The sequence below is a fragment of the Artibeus jamaicensis genome, unplaced genomic scaffold (assembly GCF_021234435.1).
Source record: "Artibeus jamaicensis isolate MK-2021 breed Jamaican fruit bat unplaced genomic scaffold, CSHL_Jam_final contig_444, whole genome shotgun sequence".
Lineage (NCBI taxonomy): Eukaryota > Metazoa > Chordata > Mammalia > Chiroptera > Phyllostomidae > Artibeus > Artibeus jamaicensis.
Window position 1 is genome coordinate 5,799,228 of NW_026521831.1, and position 24,049 is coordinate 5,823,276.

Sequence of the window (24,049 nt, forward strand, 5' to 3'; positions counted from 1 at the left end):
CCCTTGTAAACACAATGCACCCAACACAGGAGCACCTACACATGTACAAGAAAATCTGGATGGACAGTGAGAGAGAGAGAGATGAATAGCAATATAGTCACAGGAGGAAATGTCAACACCCCACTCTGAGAAGTGGATAGATCTTCCAGACAAAATATCAAGAAAGCAACAGTGACCTTAAAGAACACACTGGATCTGATGGATTTAATTGGTATTCACAGAGCATTTCATCCCAAAGCAGCAGAAAATACATTCTTCTCAAGTTTACATGGAATATTCTCAAAGATATACCACATGTTAGGACACAAAATAAGTCTCAACAAATTCCAGAAGACTGAAAATCATATCAAGCATTTTCTCAGATCACAATGGGATGAAACTAGAAATCAACCTGAATAAAAAAACAGAAATAGTCATGTACATGGAGGCTAAATAGCATGTTATTAAACAATGAATGAGTCGACAATGAGATCAAGGAAGAAATAAAAAATTACCTGGAAACAAATGAAAATGAACACACAACAACCCAAACTCTGTGGGACATTGCAAAAGCAATCCTAAGAGGAAGGGAAATGCATAGTTATAGGCCTATCTCAAGGAACAAAGACAAAAACAAAAAACAAATGAACGAACAAAAAAACCTCAAATAGACATTCTAACTTTACACTTAAAGAACCTTGAAATACAACAACAAAGCCCAAAGTGAGTAGCAGGAAGAAAATAATATAAATCACAACAGAAATAAACAAAAGAGTCTAAAAAAAACACAAAATATCAACAAAACCAAGAGGTGGTTACATGAATAGATAAACAAAACTGACAAACCTTTAACCAGACTCATCAAGAAAAAAGAAGACCCAAATAAATAAACTCAGAAGTAAAAGCGGAGAACAACTGCCTCCACAGAAATACAAAGGACTATAAGAAAATATTACAACTATATGTCAAATTGGAAAATCAGGAAAAAATGGATAAATTACTAGAAATGTACAATCTTCCAAAACTGAACCAGGAAGAATCAGAGAAGCTGAAAAGACAGATTACAACTAGTGAAATTGAAGCAGAAATCAAAACACTCTCAACAAACAGTAGTCCTAGACCAAATGGCTTTACCAACAAATTATACCACACATTCAAAAAAGAACCCTTATCCTTCTCAAACTATTTAAAAAATTCAAGAGGAAGGAAGACTTCCAAGCTTGTTTTACAAGACCAGCATTACTCTAATTCCAAAACCAGAAAGACACTACAAAGGAAAAAATTACAGGCCAATATTCTTGATGAACATAGATGCTAAAATCCTCAACAAAATATTAGCAAACCAGATCCAATAATATGTTAAAAAAAAATCATACACCATGATCAAGTGGGCTCAATAAAGATTCCAGGGATGCAAGCTTGGTACAATAGTCACGAATCAATGAATGTGATACATCAGATAAAGAATATGAAGGATAAAAATCAATAGATACAGAATTTATTATTAAAAACTCTCAGTAAAGTGGAACTAGAGGGATCACACCTCAACATCATAAAGGCCACATATGACAGACCTACAGCCGACACCATGTTCAATGGGCAAAAACCAAAGTGTTTCCCTTCAGATCAGAAACAAGACCAAGATGCCCACTTTCACCACTCGTATTCACCACAGCACTGGAAGTCCTAGCCATAGCAATCAGATAAGAAGAAATAAAAAGACATCTAAATTGGAAAGGAGGAAGTAAAACTGTCATTATTCACAGATGATATATTATACATAAAAAACCCTAAAGACTCCACCAAAAAACTACTAAATAAATGAATATGGCAAAATAGCATGATACAAAATTAACATTCAGAAATAAGTAGCATTTTATATATCAATAATAACCTATCAGAAAGAGAAATTTAAAAAACACAATTTCACTTACTATTGCAACACCAACAAAAGAATAAGGTACCTAAAAATAAGTTTAACCAAGGAGGTAAAAGACCTGTACTGAGAAAATTATAGGACATTAAAGAACAAAATTCATTAAGATACAAATAAGTGGAAGTATATACCACATTCACAGACTGGAAGAATTAACATGATTAAAATGTCCCTACTACCTAAAGTAACCTACAAAATCAGCACAATTCCTATTAAAATGCCAATGGCATATTTCACACATCTAGAACAAATATTCCAAAAATTTGTATGAGACCAAAAAAATCCCAGATAGCCTCAGAAATCTTGAGGAAGAAGAACAAAGGTGGAGGGATCACAATACCGGACATCGAACTGTATTAGAAGGCCACTGTAATGAAACAGCCCAGTACTGGCATTACAACAGGTATACAGATCAATGGAACAGAACAGAGGGACCCACAATAAATCTATACCTTATGGTCAATTAATATGTGACAGAGTCAAGAGCACACATGGACTAAAGACAGTCTCTTCAGTAAACAGTGTTGGGCAAATTAAAGAGGTACAGGCAAAAAAAAGAAACTAGGCCAGCTTACACAATACACAAGAATAAACTCAAAATGGATAAAAGACTTCAGTGTACAAGGGGAAATGCCACCTGCAAAAAAAACCAGAATTAACCCCTGTAGGGTGCGCCCCTTTTAGGACAGGCTTCCCTCACTAGGAGCCCATCTGTGTACCAGCTGGCATTGTTATAAGAAGCTACATTCAACTTCAGCAAATTTTTTCGAGGACTCTTTCAACATGTTTGCCCATTTCATGGTGGGTTATTTACAAGTGCATCTGCCCACAATGCGGAGTATTCAGCAGTTTTTGACCAAAAACGGCATCACCTCTCCCCTGTGCCCCGAGCTCCCTATACACCTGTCAGACCCTGAGTGACCTTTTTTTGTTTCCCCAGATTAAAAAAATCCTCAGAGGGAAACATTCTGCCGATGTGGAAGAGGTGAAACAGAAAACAGCAGAAACACTAAAAAAATCAAAATAGGCAAATTTAAAAACTGTTTTGAGTGGAAAACACGTCTCAATAAGTGTATTACATCAAATAAAGAGTACTCTGAAGGTGACTGAAGTTTAAACATGTAAGAGTACACAATTCTTTATTAAATAAATTCTGAGATTTTGGGGGTCTACCCTCATACGACACGAAACCATAAAAATCCTAGAAGAAAACAAGCAGTAAAATCTCTGACATCTCACACAGCAATATTTTTGTCAATATATCTCCTAAGGAAAAAGACAAATAGTAGTATACCAAACTAAAAATCTTCTACATAGCAAAAGAAACCATTGACAAAATGAAATGGGAACCCACTGTATGGGAGAACTTATTTGCCAATGATATATCTGATAAGGGGTTAATTTCCAAAATATATAAATAATTTACACAATCCAACACCAGAAAGGTGATCTAAAAAATAGGCAAAGAACCTCAACAGACACTTTTCCAAAGAGGACATACTGATTATAGACATATGAAAAGATTCTTAACATCATTAATCATCAGAGAGATGCAAATTAAAACCACAATGAAGTATCGCCTCACCCCCCCATCAGAATGGCTACCATCAATAAATCAACAAATAAGTGCTGTCAAGAATGTGAAAAAAAGGGAACCCTTGTGCACTGTTGGTGGCAATGCAGGCTGGTACAGCCACCATGGAAAACAATACGGAGTGCCCTCAAAACATTCAAAATGGAACTGCCTTTTGACCCAGCAACGCCACTTCTGGGAATATATCCTGAAACGCTAATTCAAAAAAATCCGTGCACCTTTACATTCACTGCAGTGTTATTTGCAGTAGCCAAGATCTAGAAACAGCCTGATGCCCATCAGTACATAAGTGGGTAAAAATCTGTGGTACGGTTACACCATGAGATACTGCACGGCCATAGGAAGGAGGAGGGATGGACCTGGAAAGCATGATGCTAAGTGAAATCAGCCAGTCAGAGAAAGACAAACACCATATGATCTCACTGATGTGTGGAATCTAGTGACCACAATAAAATGATAAACAGAAGCATGAATACATGGAGCAAACTGGCAGTTGCTGGGAGGCGGGGAGGGGACTGAATGAAAGAAGGCGAACGCACTGCCAAAAACACACATTCATAACACCCAGACACAGACAACAGTGTGCTCATGGCCGAGGGGCAGGGGTGGTGGCCAGGGAAGTGGGCAAAGAGGGGAAATGGGGACGGAAAAGACTTTGCTTGGCCTGGTGGGCACATGATACAATGTGTAGATTACGTTTTCTTGAGATTTACACTTGAAACCTGTATGGTTTTGTGAATCAATGTCACCCCAATAAACTGAATGAATAAATGAATGAAAGAAAGACGTCTGGTCTAACTCTTTCACTTTTACAAACAAAAGGACAAAAGCCAACAAAATTATTATATCACCTACAGTTACCTGTCCACCAAGCAGTTTCATTATCTTACCTAATCCTAACTTTCATTAATTTCTTTTTGATATTCAGAACAGCCCTGTGCCATCCATGAAGACAAAAACACAAACAAGACAGTAAACTAATAAAGGCAATCTCCTAGTAGTTCAACTTGGAATTTACACACTTCCCCTAAACGAAGCCTTACTTGTGTCAGCACCATCCAGCAGGACACTCCCAGACTTCTGAACTGCCCAAGGACAGAGAGAGAACGGCAAGGTCCCAGGCGTCAGCCCTGCAGCAGACTGACCTACACAGCTGTAAAGTCAGCAGCACACAGGTCCGAACAGTGCAAAGGGCGGGGAGTGGCACTGGACACGTCCTCCTGCACAGAGACCTTTTCTCCCCAGCCAGGAAAATTTCAGAGAAAAACACTCTAGCAGCCGGCTCCACACGCAACGTCACAAAACCTGCCCCGAGGATGGCGGTGCACGCTGCAGTCTAGCCACGCACGCAAACTGTAAACTCACTGCCTCCCTGAAACACTCCACTCCGGACCCCACGTTATCCCCCTCATATCAAAGTTTCAGCCCACCCGCCAACCTCAAAATGGGGCAGATGCAATTAACACAAAACTTACAGGAAAATTTTATTCTAATTCCAATCTCCCTTATAAGTTAGAAAAATTATAAAAAATCTTTTTATTGGCTGCTTCTTGAAAAGAGAAAATTTGTTTTACCCCCTCTCCTCATTAGTTTAGAACGTGAGATTTCAAAGGAACCTATTGGCACTTCCAGAGTTAATGACAGTAAGACTGGTCAGTAATGCAAAAAACATTTCTCTCAAAGCAGTTTTCCTTTTCCATATCAAAACAACTGGCATGTTTTATTACATAATTTCAGGGTATAAGGGAAATGCCAATAATTATTAGAAATAATCAACAATAAACCAAAAAGACAATGTATACCTCTAAAATGTAAATATTAAAGTGATACCAGGAGTTATTTACATGGCTATGCAATACATCTACCATAAAGTTCATTACTTCTTAACTTTTCTCTCCAAAAAATGATTCCCCTTATGTGCATATACAAAACTTTATATATAATGACACTTTAGTGAAGAGCAAAATCATGTTCAAATGGTAAACATACTATCAAACAAGAAAATATCCAAATGGTGATTTTCAAATACCAATTTCCAAGTCATAAACCCTCTGACCAAACCAACAAACGAACAGAACCGAGCGACGAGACTGGCCCCGGGGGGCTGGCCTGGGAGAGAAGGCGCCCCAACCGGGGTGGGGCGTCCCGTGAGGTCCCTGCACCAGAGGGCACCTTCTCAAGTCCGAGTCTTCCTGAAAGTTAGTAACTTGCTACTGTACATAAAAATATACAAATATTCATTTTCCCACAACCTACCATATATCTTTCTGTATCATAAAGAGCTTGCCTATAGATAATGATGATAAATATTCAATTGCCAAACATTCTGTCATTATTTTCTTCACCGAGACACGGATTTACTCTACTAAACTCAGTATTTGTTGAAATTATAATCACGGGGAGTCCGAAGGATAATTCAAGAACAAAATTCACCTTTGTCACAGTGTTTGCTCTCAGACCTCCGTTCTCCGAAACGCCGAGTTCCAATCTGCCATCGTCCTTACTTCCTATAGATTTTAGTCCTTGCAAAAGAATGTCTTGTAACTTTTGATAAAGAGGTTTCTCGGCATAGTCCAGTAATTTCACTGTTTCCATGTATTTAGCAATTTCATCTAAAAGAATAACAATTATTTTATAATTTTTAAAGCATAAATACATTTATCCCTTCTAAGAAAATATTTAGTAGTTACAGTAAAATCAGAATAAAAATGTTTATCTTGTTAAATGATGTCTTTTCAATCACTTCTTTAATGAAAGTGTGCTTCTGAACTCAAGAATTGTCAGATAATAGCCAAAATAAACAAATATGTTTTGAGATATCGTGTAGAAGCAGTTTTGTAATGGTAAGGCAAAAAGACAGAAGACGTACTTAAAACTTGAAAATGCACAAAAATAACTGCTATAGTTTTAAAGTTATCAAAAATACAAAAGGATGTAAAGTATAGACCGTGAAGTAAAATGTGCTTAATTACAAGGAATATAGCTAATGGGTTTTTTTTTAGTCTCATTGTGTAAATGAGGAATAAAACATACCAAAACCAGGAAGCAACGCTTGGTTTTCCCATAAAAGAGAAAAATCACCCTCCGAATGGTAAAAGGTTTACTGTGCTCTGCGGCAGAACCACACCCATAGGGAAATCTCACCAGCCAGGACCAGCACCTCCCAACACTGAACATCCCTCTGTGGGCTACTGACTCACAGCTGTGGCTCCCCGGCCCAGCCCTCTTCCCTGACCCGCAGGCCTGTCCACACACAGCCTCCCGTGGTGGCTGTCAGACGAACAAATGTCATCTCAAACCCCAACAAATCGGACCGACACTCTGACCCACCGCGAGCACCTGCTACCTGCGCCTTCCCCTGTCTGGGTTACTAACTCCATCCTCTGACTGCTCAAGCCTCTTCTCTTCTCCCCACGCCCTGCACTCAGCCAACAAGAGATCCTGTAGGGACCCCGACCAGGTGGCTCGGCTAGTTGGGGCCTCGTTCCACACACCAAAGGGTTGCAGGTTCAGTCGCCAGTCAGGGTGTATACAAGAGACAACCGATCAATGTTTCTCTCTCATATCAGTGTTCCCCTCTCTCCTCTCCTCTCTCTCTGAAATCAATAAACATATCCTCAGGTGAGGATTAAAAAAGAAAAAGAGAGCGAGCACGTCAGGAATCTCATGCACACCTTCACTCATTCAATTATGTATAACACACCCATTAGGTACCTGGCAAGATTAAAGATACTTGAGATACGGGAGGGAAACAGAGACAAAAGAAACCCCCTTTAACCTTTGTTATTCTGATACAGGGGAGCTGCAGAAAACCTCCTGCAAACATCACAACTTTCCTTCTGAGAGAGGAAGCCGGCGGGAGGCCCGCCCCCACCGCCTCTTTGCAGCACGAGGGTCCCTGAGCTTCAGCCAGGGCAAGAGGAGGAGGAGCGGCTCAGACACACGTGCAGGATTTAAAGCAGTTTATTCACAAACATGACAGTGTGTGTAGAACATCCTAAGGAATCTATTTAAAAACGACTAGAACGGGTAAACATAACAAGGTCACAGAAGCAAGGTAAGTTTGTAAAAGTCTATTTGTTTCTGTATACTAGCAACAAGCAACTGGAAAATATTTTTAAAATGCATATCCCATAATATGGCATCAAAAGCATAAAATACGATGAAAGATGGGCACAGCCTATGCAGCAAACACTGGGAAACAGCTGAGAGGACCTGAGACGAGGGGGGCGGCGGATGAACCGCATCGGTGGACTGGCAGCCTCCGTGGCACGGCCACGTCCCTGCTCCCCCTTTGAGCAGCCAGTGCCACCACACACAAAGTGCCGGCACACTGGGGATAGGGGGACCTGCGCCCAAGTGACAAGGTGACTCTTGAATGTACACAGGTATGCAAAAGACCAAGAGCAGCAAAATAACACGGTCAAGTTTAAAGAACAGAGCTGGAGGACTTAAATTACCAGATGATACCAAGACTTTTAAGATAAAGGCACACTAATTAAGACAGCATGGTGCAAGAATACATGGAAAGAGCAAGGAGAGAGAAGAGTTTGGAAATAGCCCCGCAGATCCGCACCTGATTAAGACGAGGGTGGCACGCAGGGCAAAAACGGTCTCGTCAAGAAAGGCTGCTGGGCGACGAGATGCAAACTCGGGGTGAGGAAACCGGGCCCCTCCTGCCGTCACACACCCCAATTGGCTGCAGGTGCACGCCACACCTCTCCACGCGCAACCGGCACCCTACGGCTGGCAGAACCGAAACCCCAACAGCAGGCCGGGTCAGCAGCGGCACTGAACACAACAGGACACACACAGAAACGAGAGTGAACAAACGGCTGTCTGTGGACCGCGCAGCGTGGGGTTCGGCGTGGTGACCACTGTTAATGGCGCGGCAGGCGCACACAGAAGCCGCTCAGAGCAGGTCGTACAAGCATGCTCACCGTGAAAAAAATTCAGCATGTGAGGTAAGGGATGTGTTCGTTATCTTGATTTTGGTAATTATTCTACAATGTAACCGTGTATCAAATCATTATGTAGTATGCTTTAAATATACACAATTATAATTATTCCTCAATAAAATTAAAAATCAATAAAAACATCCAAAACGCCTCGCAGCAGTGGGAACGAGCCCCACCAACACAACACTGAGTGGGAGACACGGGCTCTGACAGAGCAGAAGGCTCACTCCCCGGGGCCGGGACCTGCACCCTGAGCTCACACGGCCCCCACATCCACTCGGCTTGAACGTAACTCTCTGGTGCTGGAAGTGAGGCCAGTCATCCACCAGGCCAGAGGGACAGGCTGGGGCCAGGAGTGGATCCCGAGAAGCCTGTCGTGTTCTGTCCTTCGTGTGGTCAGGAGGTTGCAACTTAAATAGCATGAGGTCAGGGCAGACCTCTAACTCCACGCAGAACAGCGCTCCTCACCCCCTCCACTGCTACGTCCAACCCCACTCCTGATGGTCCCTGCGTGCTCCTTTAGCAGCGTATCCTCAAACATAAGCTCAAGAGGTGTCCCCTCAACCCGGACAGGCCATGTCACCTTTCTACGCCACACCTTACACTCTTGCTCAAAGTAAACGCCAAACCCTCGTGACAGCCCTGAAGGAAGCCGTCCTCGAACACAACCGGCACTGTCCGTTCCTTCTGCCCGGGGCTCCTGCCTCCGGTCCCACGGGGTTCACTCCCCTCTCCTCCCTACACTGCTCACATGTCCGCACCTCAGTGAGTCTTCTGCGCCCCCGTTCCAAACCCCAGTCCTCCTCCCCACCCGGCTCCCTAATTCTACTCCGAGCTTTCTTCTCGTTCCCCAGTACTGACCGCACAACGTGCCGCACAAGTCACTCCCTCGCTTCCTGTCTCCACTTCCCGCCACAGCCTCCACTTCGTGAGGGCGGCAACTGCTGTGCTTTGTTCACAGATGTGGCCCTAGTGCCTAGAATACTCCCTGGCACACGATAAACTTCAAAAAAAAAAATAGCTGAATGAATGAACGAAGCCTGGTCCTCTTCCTGAAAGCACTAAGTAACCGGGTGGAGCACCCGCACCCCCAGAGCGCACTCCCGGGAAGGAAATGCTTTCCGGGGAGTGCGGGCCGTGCGAGGGTCACACCAAACTCCCACGTCACTCCCTGGGCCTCGAGACTTCTTCCTCTCAGAGGAAAAAACCCCTGTGGATATAAAAGAAGTCTTCTCCTACCTGGCTTGTTTTTCCCAGGAAAACATCTGTCCATCAAACTTGCGATATTGTCTCTGTATCTGTGAAGAGTTAAAGAGTGAGTCTCTGTCCAAAGCTCCACGCCGCACAAGTCACTAACGTTCGACCACAGCAAACGGCACGCTGGCGGCACCGCGCTGCCTGTGTGTCCACAGACACTCTTGTCAAATAAGTTGAACAAGAGACCAAGAAATCTCACTACTTAACAAATACTTCCTTATTTCCACATCAGTATCAGTTAAAGCTACAGTTCCAATAAAGGAGTGATGACTAGACTACGTCTGCCTCGTGCGTTTGCCCAAAAGAATGTGTAAGTCTCCTTTACCTAATTTTGGAATCTCTAACATAGTTAGGATCTTTCAGATTATCCTCCCACGGGAGATGGCCACTAAGCCACTGGATCATACAGTAGCCAAGTATTTCCAAGTCGCCACGTCTGGATGGGGCTATGAATACAAAAGAAGCAGATTAAGCAAAGTGAAATAATGTTTAAGGTTAATTTCGAGGACATATAAAGCAATAAGGTAAACAGTTAACTCTACAGCCCTGTTTCTCATCATAAAATTTTGACTGCATTTAATAAAAATATTGAGTATTGGGTAGTACAAAAAGATAATTTACCTCCAACTAACAATTTACTTTAAAACCCAAACTGGCAAACTCTAGAGTTTCAAACCGAGACTATTAACCTAAGAAATAAAATATAAAACCATGACCCATTTAATACTGCCTCTAGAAAAACTGAAGACGTCGAAAATGCCATGAGCCATCAGGAGAGCCAGAGACCTGGAGGGCTCAGCTCCCCAGTTCTGGGCAGGAAGAAGGAAGTGACTGCTGAAGAGACTGGCTCACCGAGCAGGTGATAAAACACACGTCTGCCTGGTACAAAGTTAGAGCTGCATGAGAAACCCAGACTTCAGGGGGAAGCAACCGGCATTCTGTTTAAGCTAACGCAACCACAGAGAAAGCCCACCGCGGTGGCCTGGACCGCCTTCACCGTGAGCGCCCACGTCTCTGAGCTGTGGGGGACACAGGAGAGAGCGCAGGGGCCCGTGGGGCGCCTGGGAGTCTGCCCACGCCTCCTCTGTGATTTATGCAGAACCAAGGACCGCGTGGGAGTTTGGCTGCAGACATGCTCAGTGTGTTTCCTGTTCGGCCGCCCCGACGTACCCACACCATTGTGTGCGTCGATGCTGGTGAACTCAATGGTGCCATCGTGACATCTTTTAGGGTCTTCCTTGTATTCTTTATGAACTCCTTCTGGGCGGTACCGGTAAGCAAGGCCATAATCTACCAGGTACACCTACAAATTTCCAAGCACCGGCACAGATTAAAACCAGAATGATTGCATGTAGACTGCTTTAAAGATCAGAAACAAAGTACTGTCACTTAAGGGTAAATTCACTATAAGACTGTATCACCCCAAACAAGTCAGATCCTACATGCAAACAATAGCAAACACTTCATTCTGAAAGACTTTCTATTTAAAGGAAAATGGTACGTGACCATGTAGCTACAGTCCAGACAGTATCACCTGACTTTGCATTCTTTTTTGGATATGTGTTATACTTGGAATTAATCTTGTCTCCTCAATTTGCGCATGGGCTAGAAATGTCATACTTTTCTTCACAGTCTGAAAGAAAACGCAGCACAAAGTGAACCACCAGCCCTTGCCCGCGGCACAGCTGCCACACTCCAGTGTGACCCTGCTGACTTTGCCCACACATGACACATCAGTCGTCCGTCTTCCTAGCTTCTGCAACTTCACATGTGAAGTCATCCAATGTCAATTCACTCCATAAAAGGACTTCAGATTTTAAAAACAATTTCAAGAACTTCTAGATGAGGATCTCATCTACATTGAAATATCATATCTTAAGGTCAAGTCTTCAAAACTGAAACTACATTTTAATATTACACACACGTCCCCGTGGGCATGCCCACGTGGGTCTGACTAGCACGCGAATCTAGTAAGTCTGGCTTTCTCCTACGCCACAGCCCCATACTGAGTTTCTGGTTCTGGGAGCTGTCTCACAAATGTGTGCAGATGGTCACAAGAGGGAACGGAAGTAAAACTATGGAGACGGAGGAAGCCCATACAGGTAATGCTAAGAAGATAACCCCATCTAAAGCACATGTCCAAAGAATAACAGAGCTGCAAAATATTTCCGTGTCAACAAAAGGCAGCCTGTTTTAGTCAACTGCAAACTGAAATAGGTTGTATTGTTATGTATTATTTTACCTAAGTCTGTTCTACTTCAATTAATAGAATCTTATCATTCAGGTTCTTAGCTCTGTTTTATTTGCTGTTAATCTAAAATACGACAGCTGGAAATTCTGTGACTGCCTTTAAGATTTCTCCATTAGCATGCTTTAGTGTAGCAACTTTCCTCTGTATATGTATAGAGATCCCTTATGGCCACCAGAACGGAGATGGGGGAGGGGATGCAAATATAGGAGATGACAGAAAAGAGAAGCCTAAGGAAAAACTAAGTAAAAAGAAGTTGAAGATAGGTTTGAGGAAATAAAAATGAAGCATGGACCATCAGCATAAACACATCTAAAATGTTTCAGTAACCGTTTTTCACACAAGACGAATCGAGAAGCCAGAGCACACAGAATGGAGGGAGTGCAGCGGCCCGACGTCTCCGACAAAATGTCAACTACACCTGCCGCGCTGAAACCGCAAGAACAGCTGTAATCAGCGAGTACAGACCCCTCTACTCCAACCAAACTGACTCAAAAAAGGGTAAAATAACATTAGCTTTTCTCCTTTCCTTAAAAAGTAGAAATTACAAAGGAAATGTAATAAACTAAAAAAAATAAAAATGCAAATCTGAATTCCAAACACTCAGGGCACAGAAATTTAGACAGCTAAGATATTTGTGTAAACCAAATGATTTGAATAATCAACATGTTAAAGACCAAATTTTCCAAGTAACAGAACACTTACATTTGATGGATTTCTTGAACAAAGGAAATAAAAAAATGACAAAGCAGACAGGCAAACATAATTCACTGGTGCACTATATAATTTTAAGTTTCCACCCCCAAATAGCTATTTGAAATTCATTTTGTATCACGAGCACTTCTTCTGAGTATTATTTAGGGCAAAATAGCCAGCTTGATAAAGTGCCAACAAATTGCATCAAAAATGTAGAATGTTAACTAGAGAAAAGTGTCAAGAAGAAATATTATTATTACCACATCCACTTCAAAAAGTAAAACTTCTGCATGGGTTCGAAAGTTCACAGCAACCACATTTGTTTTCAAACAAGAGTTTTACATAGTAGAAATTAGAGTTATGAAACTACCTGGTCAGGATTCTTGCAGCTCAGAAGAAGATTCGAGGCCTTGATATCCCCGTGTACGTACTCGTGCTCGTGCACATACTCCAGGATGTCCAGCTAGGAAGGCAGCACACAGAATAGGTTAACGCAGTACCCACCACCAACCAGCAGAGGACCGAGCTTCCACTCGGGAGCTGTACTGGCTAAAAACAAGAAACACGTAGTAGCTCACGTACAATTCTTAAGCTTAGCTGCAAGACAGTTTTCCGAGAAAACCTTCTGGCATTGGCTTCATATATTTTCTGAAGGTCACTCCCAAAGCGATCCATGATCATAAACCTGTAACTGAAGACAAACAAAAGAAGACAATGAACAAAATATACCTGCAAAACTGACTTTGCAGAGAATAAGTACTTTCCTGTCAAAGTAGTTTTCCAGGCAATGTTTAGGAAAAAGAAGAAATGAAAGGCAGACCCTTGAAACGGTTCCCTCTATGCAGAGGTCTCAGGTGGCCAGCTGCTCTCCTGTCCTTCCCCGGGAGGCCTCCTCCAGGGCTCCTGCAGCCCAAGGAGATGACTCACCAGGTCAGACACTGCCCACAGAGAGAACCCACCCGGTTCATTCACGGCAAAGACAAATCAATCAGAGTAAGAATGATATCCCTGCTTTTTTCTCATAGTTAATGCATGTTTCTGGGTTTTAGCTTCCTTCCTGGGACTGCTTTCCTCTCCTGGTCCTCCTAAGACATGCACTTGCTGGAAATGTCTCCTAAAACAGAGCATCAATCACCTCTAAGGTAATGATTTACTTCTTATGTTGAAGCCCTTAAGAACGATCATTTTGTTTCTTATAAAAATAAAGATATACAGAAATCCTTACTTCTCCTTGCAAATGATTTGAATTAATAGGTACTTGGCACTTAGAACAGTATCAAGATGATAAAAAAATGTTATTTGCTATCACTATTCAATTATTTATACTGATTTCTATTTTCCCACTATTTGCATTGTTTTATTAAAATTTCCAGAAAAGTATATGCAGATGGTTTTATTTTAGAGGAGCTACTTAGAAACTTTCATGTTATCACTCAGTGGTAGAAATGTCTTCCCAGAAGAGGGTGGTAAAAATCTTTATGTGAAGTACAGAATCATGCCTCAGCAGACATGGCTAACGTAGAAACAGTGAGGCGATTAAGGGGCTGTTTATAAGAGTAGTTTCATAGGTCAATACAGTGATCTATGAATAAAAACAAAGAACTACTTAACGTGAGGTATGAATCCCGTGTTGAATTAAGTATCTGTGCTTTGGCCCTTTTTCAGACTGTTAGCAGAGGCTGTATTTCTGTTACCCATATGTTACCTTGTACTGATTTTAGACTCCTACCACTCACTTGTAAAAACCAACATGGTCTCATCCCTCAATCTTTGAAATCAGGCAGTCAACATTATCATTCCCTCTTTATCTTAGAGGTCAGGGTACTGGAAACTCTTACATGAGTGAATACATTTGCCACTAATTGTATGACTCTGGGCAAATCACTGTACCTCTATAGATATTAACCATTTACTAAAAATGTCCACACAAGATTACCTCTGATTCTCTTGCAGTACAAAAATGGGTAGAATTCTGAATTTTGTATTTGGCTTGTGGAGTTGACATGTTAGCTCTACCTTCCCTATTGCACATACCATTCTGTGTTTTTATCTTAGAAGCTGACACCACACCTGGAAGTGGGATTCTTATGCCCTGGTGACAGTTATTCTCCTATGTTTAGTGTAATGGTCAAAAGGCTACACTACTTATTGAAGGACGAATTACTTTCATCAGCAATCTTCTGCTATGAAACGGGGCTCAGAGCAGGGGCACCCACCCCCTCCGGGCATGGGAAGTGGGTGCACTAATGCACCTGAAGTGCCCACAACAGCCCATGCTCAGGCCGAGGCTTCAGCGAACACCAGCTGCTGTTGCCATGATGGCGGTGTCTCCCACCCCTGTTGGAAGATACCTTGATACATTTTTAGTGTGGTCTTGGCTTTTAATGACTTACTGACTGATTTAACTAAACAAGTCGGAATCTGGGAAACCTTAATAAAGCAAACGCGATCCTCAGAGCAAAGATGAACAGGACCACCGCAACCTGGCGCCACCTCTCATCTTCACATAACCCCAGGAAGAAAGCACGTGAGGAAACACGAGAAACTGAAAGCAACCAGCCCGGAACCACGCCTGATGGAGTCGAGTGTAAGCTAGTTCGGTGATGTTGGGGGGTATTTTTGTCGTTGCTGCCGACAATCTCTCCCCATCTCTGAACTCCTCAAGATCCCTAAGAGTCAGAATCACACAATTTAGCACTTAACTGTTCTAAATGTTTCAGTCGTGTTTCATGTTAGCTTTTTCGTACCAGACAGACTGAGGACTCATAAAAAGAAGACTCTACAGTGAGATTATGTATCTAACATGTAACACCAAATTGAGAGGGCTCCATTTTACACAGAGGAAGTGCAATTTTTTGTTTGGAAGCTGTCAGCACTTGGGGCAAGCCCTGCAGATGAGAGGCGCCCCTGATAACCAGGCCTCGGGGTCTGTTGCTGCAGGGAGTGGAGAGCAGCCGCAGCACCTTGCTGGCCTGTTGAATGCACGGTGCAGGGCCCGGAGGAGCAGCGCCACAGCCGCTCAGGGTTTACGTCTGCACTAAGCCAACCACACGGTGAATGCCCAAAGAGAAAAGCGAAACATGTACATTTTTACCTTTTTCCATTTTTATCATGTAGACCAGATCCCCAGTACTTAGGAACACCCAGGTATTTCAGTTTATGGGTACGGATCCATTTCTGAACTAAAAATTAAAACAGATGCTTGTGATTTCAATTCTGTTAGACATAAATAATCTTTTAAATCATTAAGAGCAAAATTTGTATGCATAATAAAATTTCATTTTTATTTATTCATAAAAAGTAGTTACTTTATAACCAACAAAATGCAATTGAAAGCATTTTGATTAACCCACAATATTTTGTTAGCCTGCCCTAAACACTGTCTTTATAATGAAAATCTGCAACAAAACATTCTTAAATCAAACCATAGTACCCTGAGTGCAATTAACATCCCTAATTATGTAAGTGTTTACTTGCTTCCACGAGACACTTTTTTTTACCCCAATCCAAAAGTTTATACCTCATTCTGAAAGTCTTCAGCCAGGAAATGAAACCCCAGGAGAGATGGAGGGCTTGCTTCCTTGAGACGGCTGAGCCTACACCGTCCTACAAGGAGACGCCTTGGGTCTGGGGCAGGGGCGCATACAGAGTAGCAGAAGAGGCCCTGCTCTGTACCTTAGCAGTCGGTTCTAGTTTACCAACAACAACACAGCAACCCCCACGCCAGGCTGTGTTCTCCAGAGTCAAAAAAATCATCCAAATTGATTTGGAGATCCTTGAGGCATACTCATGGATGAGGGTTATTTCTCAATTTTTAACATTTCCTAAAGTATATGCCATTACTCACTTTATTCTATAAACCAATACAGGTAAAATCTTCCAACACATTCATTAAGAAATCAGAATTCTTCCATACAAATCTCATTTTAAACCCTCATCCATGAGTATGGCTCAAGAACATGTTTATAAAGTTAAAAATAAATAATCACAATGTAAGATGCAACACTCTAGTCTTGGCAAAACAAGCGGTGGCCATGGTCAAGTACAGACACAAGTCCGAGATGTCTTACTTTGCTCTGGTTTGGCAGCTCGCTGGTAGAACTTTAACTCCGTGAAAAGGGGTCCGTTGTCACTGGGCTCCTTGAAACACAGGTGTTAGTGAATACTAGCAGTAGTCAAAGTTACAGAGTTATTTTCAGCGAACCTTCAAAAAAGACTAACAAGTCAATTCTTCTTATAAAACAAGGTAGTTTTGATGCTTAAATTTATAACTATATTTAAGAGTAAGTCAAACTCTGTTTCAGGTGTTTTCAGATAGTCCGTTAAGTCTAACATTTCTCTCCAGTTCCAATTCTGTTACATGATAAATTATACAAAATTAAGCGTATGGCTCAGTCTTTGTAAAAGTTTAAGAAAAATATTTAAACTTACTTTATCTTCATTAAGCTTTCTTTTAAGCAAAGATGAGCAGCCACATTAACAATTTCACTGAGAGGCTATAAGACACTGCTGAGATTTAATAAAATGTCAATACTTGATTTAATCAATTAGTGGCAAAATCCCATTTCTTTTGTGTTTCTCAAGACAACTATATACAGTTTATCAGGACTGGCAGAAGCCCACCTGACCACAAAAAGAATATTCTGGAACTGAAGAGACCTCGGCCTCTGGCCATTTAACCGCGGCCTCTCCTTTCCAACACCGATGCTCACGGGCCAAACCCAGGACCACACAACTTACTTCCCACGTGACAAGTGAAAACCCAGAGGAAAATGGGGCTCAATAACAATTGTTCCCCACTAATTTTACTGAACTACATTCATTTCACATTTTAAGGGACATGAATAGTCAAAATTTTTTGTAAAGGGCTATATACTCACAAAAAGATATTTGACAAACAAAAAGTATCAGCCTATTGGAAGTCTTGCCTTGTTTTTAAAAAATATGAAAGGGTGGGAAAGATGTTACAATTATGTGGGCTTTTAAAAAAAATTATTGAATTTTTTAAAGAGAAAGGAAGCAAGGAACCGGAGTGGGGTGGGGGAGGAGAGAGGGAGAGACGTTCATCCGCTGTCCCCACTATCCGTGCATTCGCTGGTTGCTTCCTGCAGGTGCCCCGAGGAAAGGGGACCTGCCAGGACCTACTCAGCCAGGGCCACGTGGACTTTTTAAACAGTAACTTTTGTCAGATTAAAATCGGTTGGTATTTATTTAGCATTTGATATTCAGTGTTGGTATTATCCTGTTTATTGAGAATCTGAGAAAAATTTTGAAAAGTGATGAAAACTTCAGACGAGAAAACTAACATTTCTAAACTAATTTTACAACTGCTTTTCTTTTAGGAAGTATGAAAAAAGTTATTTTGGACAGAATATCTGTGTAGCTGGAGTTCAAGGGTCAGAGGAGCAGCAGAAGTGGTACATGAGGCCCACCGCCCTGAGAGAACATTTGAGAAAATACATCATTTCCAGGTATGCGTTTTGCAAATACTTAAAATGTGTTTTTTCATTCAAGATACCCCCACTGTCATAGACGTTAATTTTGCTCCTTGAGATTTAAATGTAGCCACTCTACACACACAGTTCTAATGTCTCGCGTTCCTCACAGGTTAGAGAAACAGGAATCCAAGTTAAAGAACTCACAGGGCAACGACCACGCCAATCCTCAGAGTCAGGCCAGACGGGTTAAGACTGAGCCCTGGACAGTGAAGAGCGACACACAAGACACTCGGCCCAGAACCTGAAAATGAGCTGCCTCGTGCGCTGCAGCCCCCTGTGCTCCCCAGCCCCGCCTTGGAAGAGAAGGGCACACAGGGACCTGGCACACCGTCATGGCGCTTGCGAAACAGGGCTGAACCAACACACTCGGGTGTGAGGGCCGAATCCCTGATGTGCAGACGCAGCGCCTCAAGAGTCCCCAGAACCTGTGGCCCCTGTCCCTGCAGCAGCGGTAGCTGAACAGACACAACAAGCGCATGTTCAGAGCTCATGGGGCTGAGAACGGGCTTCAGCAGCAGCAAAGACTCAGTGTAAGAAACAAAGAAATGGAAATTTAAGACAAGACATTTTGGTAAAGTTACTCTCCAAAAGCTAACTTTTAGAACAGCTCATTAATATAATTCAGGTTTGAAAGGGGTTTTCCTGAGACAAATCCTGGCTTATTAGCCATCAGTAGAAAATTCTGATTTATTCAATTTCAACCTATGTCATATCAAGTTTAATTTTCAGGCTTCCCTTCAGGCAATAATTTATTGAACTTACAATAATGAGAACCAACCGTATAAATCAGGCTGTCACAGTGAAAGCCTCACTGCGTGACGGCTCTCTGAGCTCATCTCGTATTTCTCTAGTCCAGGAAGACTCCATGTAACCAAATAAAGGAACTGCTTCCTTGGCGCTGCACTCCAGCCAAAGCCAGCTACTTCTGTTGAAGAAACTACCTTAACTCATAACTAAAATTTTATTAACATACTTCAAATCTAAAATACTTTGCCAACTCTACAATAGCCAAGATTTAGAAAAGAAATTGGGACTGACATTTTAACTAGAATATCACTAAACGTTTCTTTAAGACTTTTAAGTGTCAAAATGAAGATGACAACAGAAAAAAATTAAAATGTGATATATTTCAATGGCACCATCTAAAAGCAACTGGCTGCCATTTCAAAATGAAGCTGTATGAAGTTTCTCCTTCCTACCAAGAAATTATGATACATGAATTGAGAATTCAGGTCACTTCTCATAACATCAGTGAGGGAACATACACACATCAGTCTGCAAACTTCTTTCCAAAGAACAATGAGACACGGGTTGTTACTAGTTCACACTGGAAAGAGGCCACAGTACAAAGCACATTCAGGACCAGGACCAGGACCCAGGACCAGGACCAGGACCCAGGACCCAGGACCCAGGACCCAGGACCCAGGACCCAGGACCCAGGACCCAGGACCCGAAGCCTGGCCTGCATGCCCAGCTCTCTCTCCCACTGACACGACCGCAGGGGGGACGTATGACTGAAGGTGCCAGTTACTGAGAAGTCCGTTAACAAGAACTCACCAAAGAAAACTAGTTCTCCTTGCAGTATCTAACTTACTATTATTAATTCACCACTTCTCCAGGCACATTCACTCCCTGAAATAAAACACAGAAAGCGTCTCTCAGCTCTCGAGTCAGAGACAAGGCTGCCGTCTCTGGACCCTGGCACCGGAACTCCAAGGCTGCCCCATAAATCAGTGAGGACGAACGCCCTCAACATAACCAGACCCGCTCATTTGGCAGAAGAGAACATATATTTGACATTTCCCTAAACATTTATCTTCAACATGTATGTCTTCACTTCACTTCAAAGCCAACGGCAAAAAATCGGGGGTTAACCACAATATCTGGGGCTCTTTCGCAGAGCAAATACGCACGTTAGCAGCAACCACGATTTTGGACCTGTGTCCCGCACGAAGGCGGAAGCCCGACCAGAATCACAGGGCACCTGCATGCCCCCCCCCAAACACCCCCCAGCAAGGATAAACACGAGCGCGCACACACGTTTCACCGGATGTAACTAAGGCGCTCTGTGCGCCAGACCCGGCCAGCGGTCCTCAGCCTGGCTGCACCGAGCACCCTCGGGGAGCCGCGCTCACCGGGCCAGGCGCACACAGACTCAGCCGTCACACTGCACGGGCGGGGATCAGGGCCGCTGTCCGATGCGCCGTTACATCACCAAGTCTCACGTCACGTTAAAAAGCAATTTGCCTCTATTTTCAGCATTTGCTGAGATTTTTTTCTCTGAAGACAAAACAGGTGCTCACTTTACAAAATCGGAAATATTTTGATATATTTTCCTCACATATATAGCTAATTTATAAAACCTCCTCTATACGACAGTTTTCTATCTTGCCTCTCTTTTAGTAATTATGACATTTCCCCAGAGCAGGATTTATTCTTTGAAAACATGGTTTTTAATAGCCCTTAATGTTTTATGTTGCAAATGTTCATAAGCAGTTCAGATTTGAGTACTGAAAAGATCTGATACTCGTTTTATATGCTTATATAGATGAACCATTTCAACTTTTAATATTACAAAGCTCTGAGAACAGGAACATGACAGTATGGACAGAGTCCCGGCACAGCCTGTCACACGTGAAAGCAATTTCAAAATGGGCCTCCTCCAAAGGCACAGGCAAGAAATGGAAGTGGGCAGTATAAAGAGGTTACAGAATAAATTATTCCAAAGAGTGAGACAGGCATTTAAGGACAGCTTAAAGAAAATAAAGCTCAAAACAAGGTCCTTAACCATGAAATAACTTAAAACCCAGTTAGAGAGAGAGACTAAAAACAGTCAGTGGCCTGAGAAGGATGCCAGCAGGTGGAACTGAGAAATAAACGGGAACAGCACAAGCGCTCCCGGAGTGCAGAGGAGCTCGGGAAAGGCAGGTGTCAGGGAAGAAACGAGCAAACCACACCACTACAGTCTCCGGGAGACCAAAGTCAAAGTCAACAGTACGTCTGTGCGTGGCATTCCTCCAGGATCACAGACAAATGGCGACACTGAAAACATTACTGAAATGTAAAATGCAAAAGGGAAATCAACTGAATACTTACACTGTCCCAATTACAAAGAGGACTGACACAGGCTAGAGGGCACAAAACTCAGGAGAGAGGAGAGGCAGAGCTCACAACCAGGTCTGACAACAAACGGCTCTAAACTAAGAAATGTAAGGCAATTCACTACCTTAAGCAGTTAGGAAATACTTGTTACAACACATATTTCTTAACTCTAAGTAAAAAAGGTTGTAAAAGTGAAGTTACACTTCAACTAATTTCTGTGAAATACAACAGAAATTCTTAGAACTCCCCATAACAAAGAAGAAGCCCATAATTCAAAATAAAACACAGTTTAAAGAAGCCCAGGTTATAGAGGAGACAGACTGGGTCCCACGCCAGCCCCGCCCCCTCCCGAGACCCACAGACGGCCATGCAGGCTGCCCAGCTGCAGAGCGTCCGAAGGGGCAGCGCTTGCTGAACCTCCAGGTTATGAGAAGTCCCATGAGGACCTTCCCTCTTCTTACAACGGAGACTTTTTAAAGGTCCTAAGAAGACACTAATCTTACTTGTGGATTTTTAACATTTTAATTAATCAAATGCAAATAGTATTCTTCAATTCCATGCAAGGGACCCAATTTAACAGCTGGATACCATTCTACAAATGAGACAGAAGAAGACCCCGAGTGAAAAGGCATGAAGAAAAGTGAAATGGTGGGGAAACACGCCAACAACGCTTCAAAGTTATCAGCTTCCCTTCCACCTACAAACTCGAGGAAGTAACTGGGACCCAATTACCACCCCGCCCCCACTGTAAACAAATACAAAAATGAGGCAATATAGAACGCTACTATTTTCTGCCACCAGACAAAAGAGGCAGTGCAGAACAGGGACCTGCAACACTAGAAAACAAGCGAGCCCATGATGGCCCCCACTGTGTGCTAGAGGCACCAGGGGTAAAAAGCAAGAGAACGAAGTCACAGCAGGAAAAAACACAAGAGATGAGAAATTTCTTAATTTAGGAACATCAGGGACTTCCCATCAAGATGGAGGTATAGGTAAACACGCTTTACCTCCTCATGCAACCATAGAAAGAATTACAAATAGATCTCAAAACAAATAAACACCCACAACTGTCAGAAAATTAAGCGGCATGGACATCTGACAACCAAGGATTTAAAGAAGCAACAGTCATCCAGATGGGTAGGAGGGGCAGAGTCAAGGAGACACAGTGTGGCGCTGAGAGATGCTACGGTGGTGAAAGAAGCCATCCCACACTCACACGCGGTGGATAAAAATCAGGAGGGCTACCTCGGGAGTGAGTGGTCCCAGCCCCAGGCTGGACCACGCAGCTCAGGGTTCCAGCGCCAGGAGGATAAACCCCCACAGCTTCCGGCTGTACAAACCAGGGAGGGTTGGGGAGGCAGAAGAAACTGCTGGACTTTCAGGAGACTCTGCTAAAAGGTTCCACACAGATTTAAAACATACCCAGACACCTCCTGTCTGGGATTCAGCACCAGGGCAATCGCTGGAAGGGCATCAGTCACACAGGGCAAATGCTCAGCAACCCTCCCAAAGCCAGTTGGCAGCACACAGTGGCACTGTCACTTCTCTAAGACCCCCCTACACACACACACACAACGCACTTCTCTAAGACCCCCCTACACACACACACAGAGCCACAAAGCAGTGAAGCAGGTGGCCCTGCCCTGGCACTTACCTAAGACTCCACCCCACACAGTTTACAGCGGCCTTTTCCACAACAGGCCATGCTACTAACACAGGGACTCAAAGCGGCTCCACCCAATACACAGAAACAAACACAGGGAGGCTGCCAAAATGAGGAGACAAAGAAACATGGCCTAAATGAAAGAACAGAACAAAACCCCAGGAAAAGAACAAAACAAAACGGACAGGACCAACCTATCAGATGCAAAGTGCAAAACACTGGTGATCAGGATGCTCAAAGAACTCCTTGAGTGCGGCAACAAAATAAAAACATCCAGGGAGAAATGAAAGTTACACTAAGTGAAATAAATAAAAATCTATAGGGAACCCAGAGTGGAGGGGATGAAGTTGGGATTCAAATCAATGATTTGTAACACAAGGGAGAAATAAGCATCCAACCAGAACAGCAAGAAGAAAAAAAGAATTCAAAAAATGAAGCCAGTATAAAGTGCCTCTGGGACATCTCCAAACATACCAACATCCAAATCATAGGATGGCAGCAGATGAGGAAGAACAAAAAATTGAAAACTTACTTGAAAAAAATGAGAGAAAATGTCCCTGATTTGGCAAAGGAAATAGACATATAAGTCCAGGAAGCACAGAGAGTCCCAAACAATTTGAACCCAAACAGGACCATACCGAGAGGCATCATAATTAAAATGTCAAAGGTTAAAGATCAAGAGAGAATTTTAAAAGCAGCAAGAGAAAAGCAGAGAGTTACCTACAAAGGAGTACCCAATAAGACTATCAGCTGATTTCTCAAAAGAAACTTTGCAGGCAAGAAGGGACTGGCAAGAAGTATTCAAAGTGATGAAAGGCAAGGACCTACATCCAACATTGCTCTATCCAGTAAAGCTATCATTTAGAATGGAAGGGCAAATAAAGAGCTTCCCAGACAAGGTAAAGCTAACGGAATTCATCATCATCAAGCCATTATTACATGAAATGTTAAAGGGACTTATTTTTTAAAAAAGATCCAAACTATGAACATTAAAATGGCAACAAATGCACAATTACCAACAACTGAACCTAAAAAACAACCAAACTAAGCAAACCGCCACAACAGGAACACAATCAGAGGTACAGAGGTCATTTGGAGCATTATCGGCTGGGAGAGAG

The 24,049-nt window shown here is 42.7% G+C and overlaps 1 protein-coding gene across 5 annotated transcripts in view; it reads right to left on the bottom strand.

Moving 5' to 3' along the window:
- VRK1 (VRK serine/threonine kinase 1) overlaps positions 1-24,049 on the bottom strand; it is a 72,759-nt gene that overhangs the window by 17,173 nt on the left and 31,537 nt on the right. For all 5 annotated transcript variants that reach the window (XM_037130262.2, XM_037130263.2, XM_037130260.2 and 2 more), the window contains exons 4-11: positions 16,739-16,808; positions 15,763-15,850; positions 13,251-13,359; positions 13,039-13,131; positions 10,895-11,027; positions 10,050-10,170; positions 9,707-9,765; positions 5,943-6,121 (exon numbers count right to left, since the gene is read on the bottom strand). In XM_037130262.2, the coding sequence (XP_036986157.2) occupies positions 5,943-6,121; positions 9,707-9,765; positions 10,050-10,170; positions 10,895-11,027; positions 13,039-13,131; positions 13,251-13,359; positions 15,763-15,850; positions 16,739-16,808 (852 nt within the window). The remainder of the gene's footprint in view (positions 1-5,942; positions 6,122-9,706; positions 9,766-10,049; positions 10,171-10,894; positions 11,028-13,038; positions 13,132-13,250; positions 13,360-15,762; positions 15,851-16,738; positions 16,809-24,049) is intronic.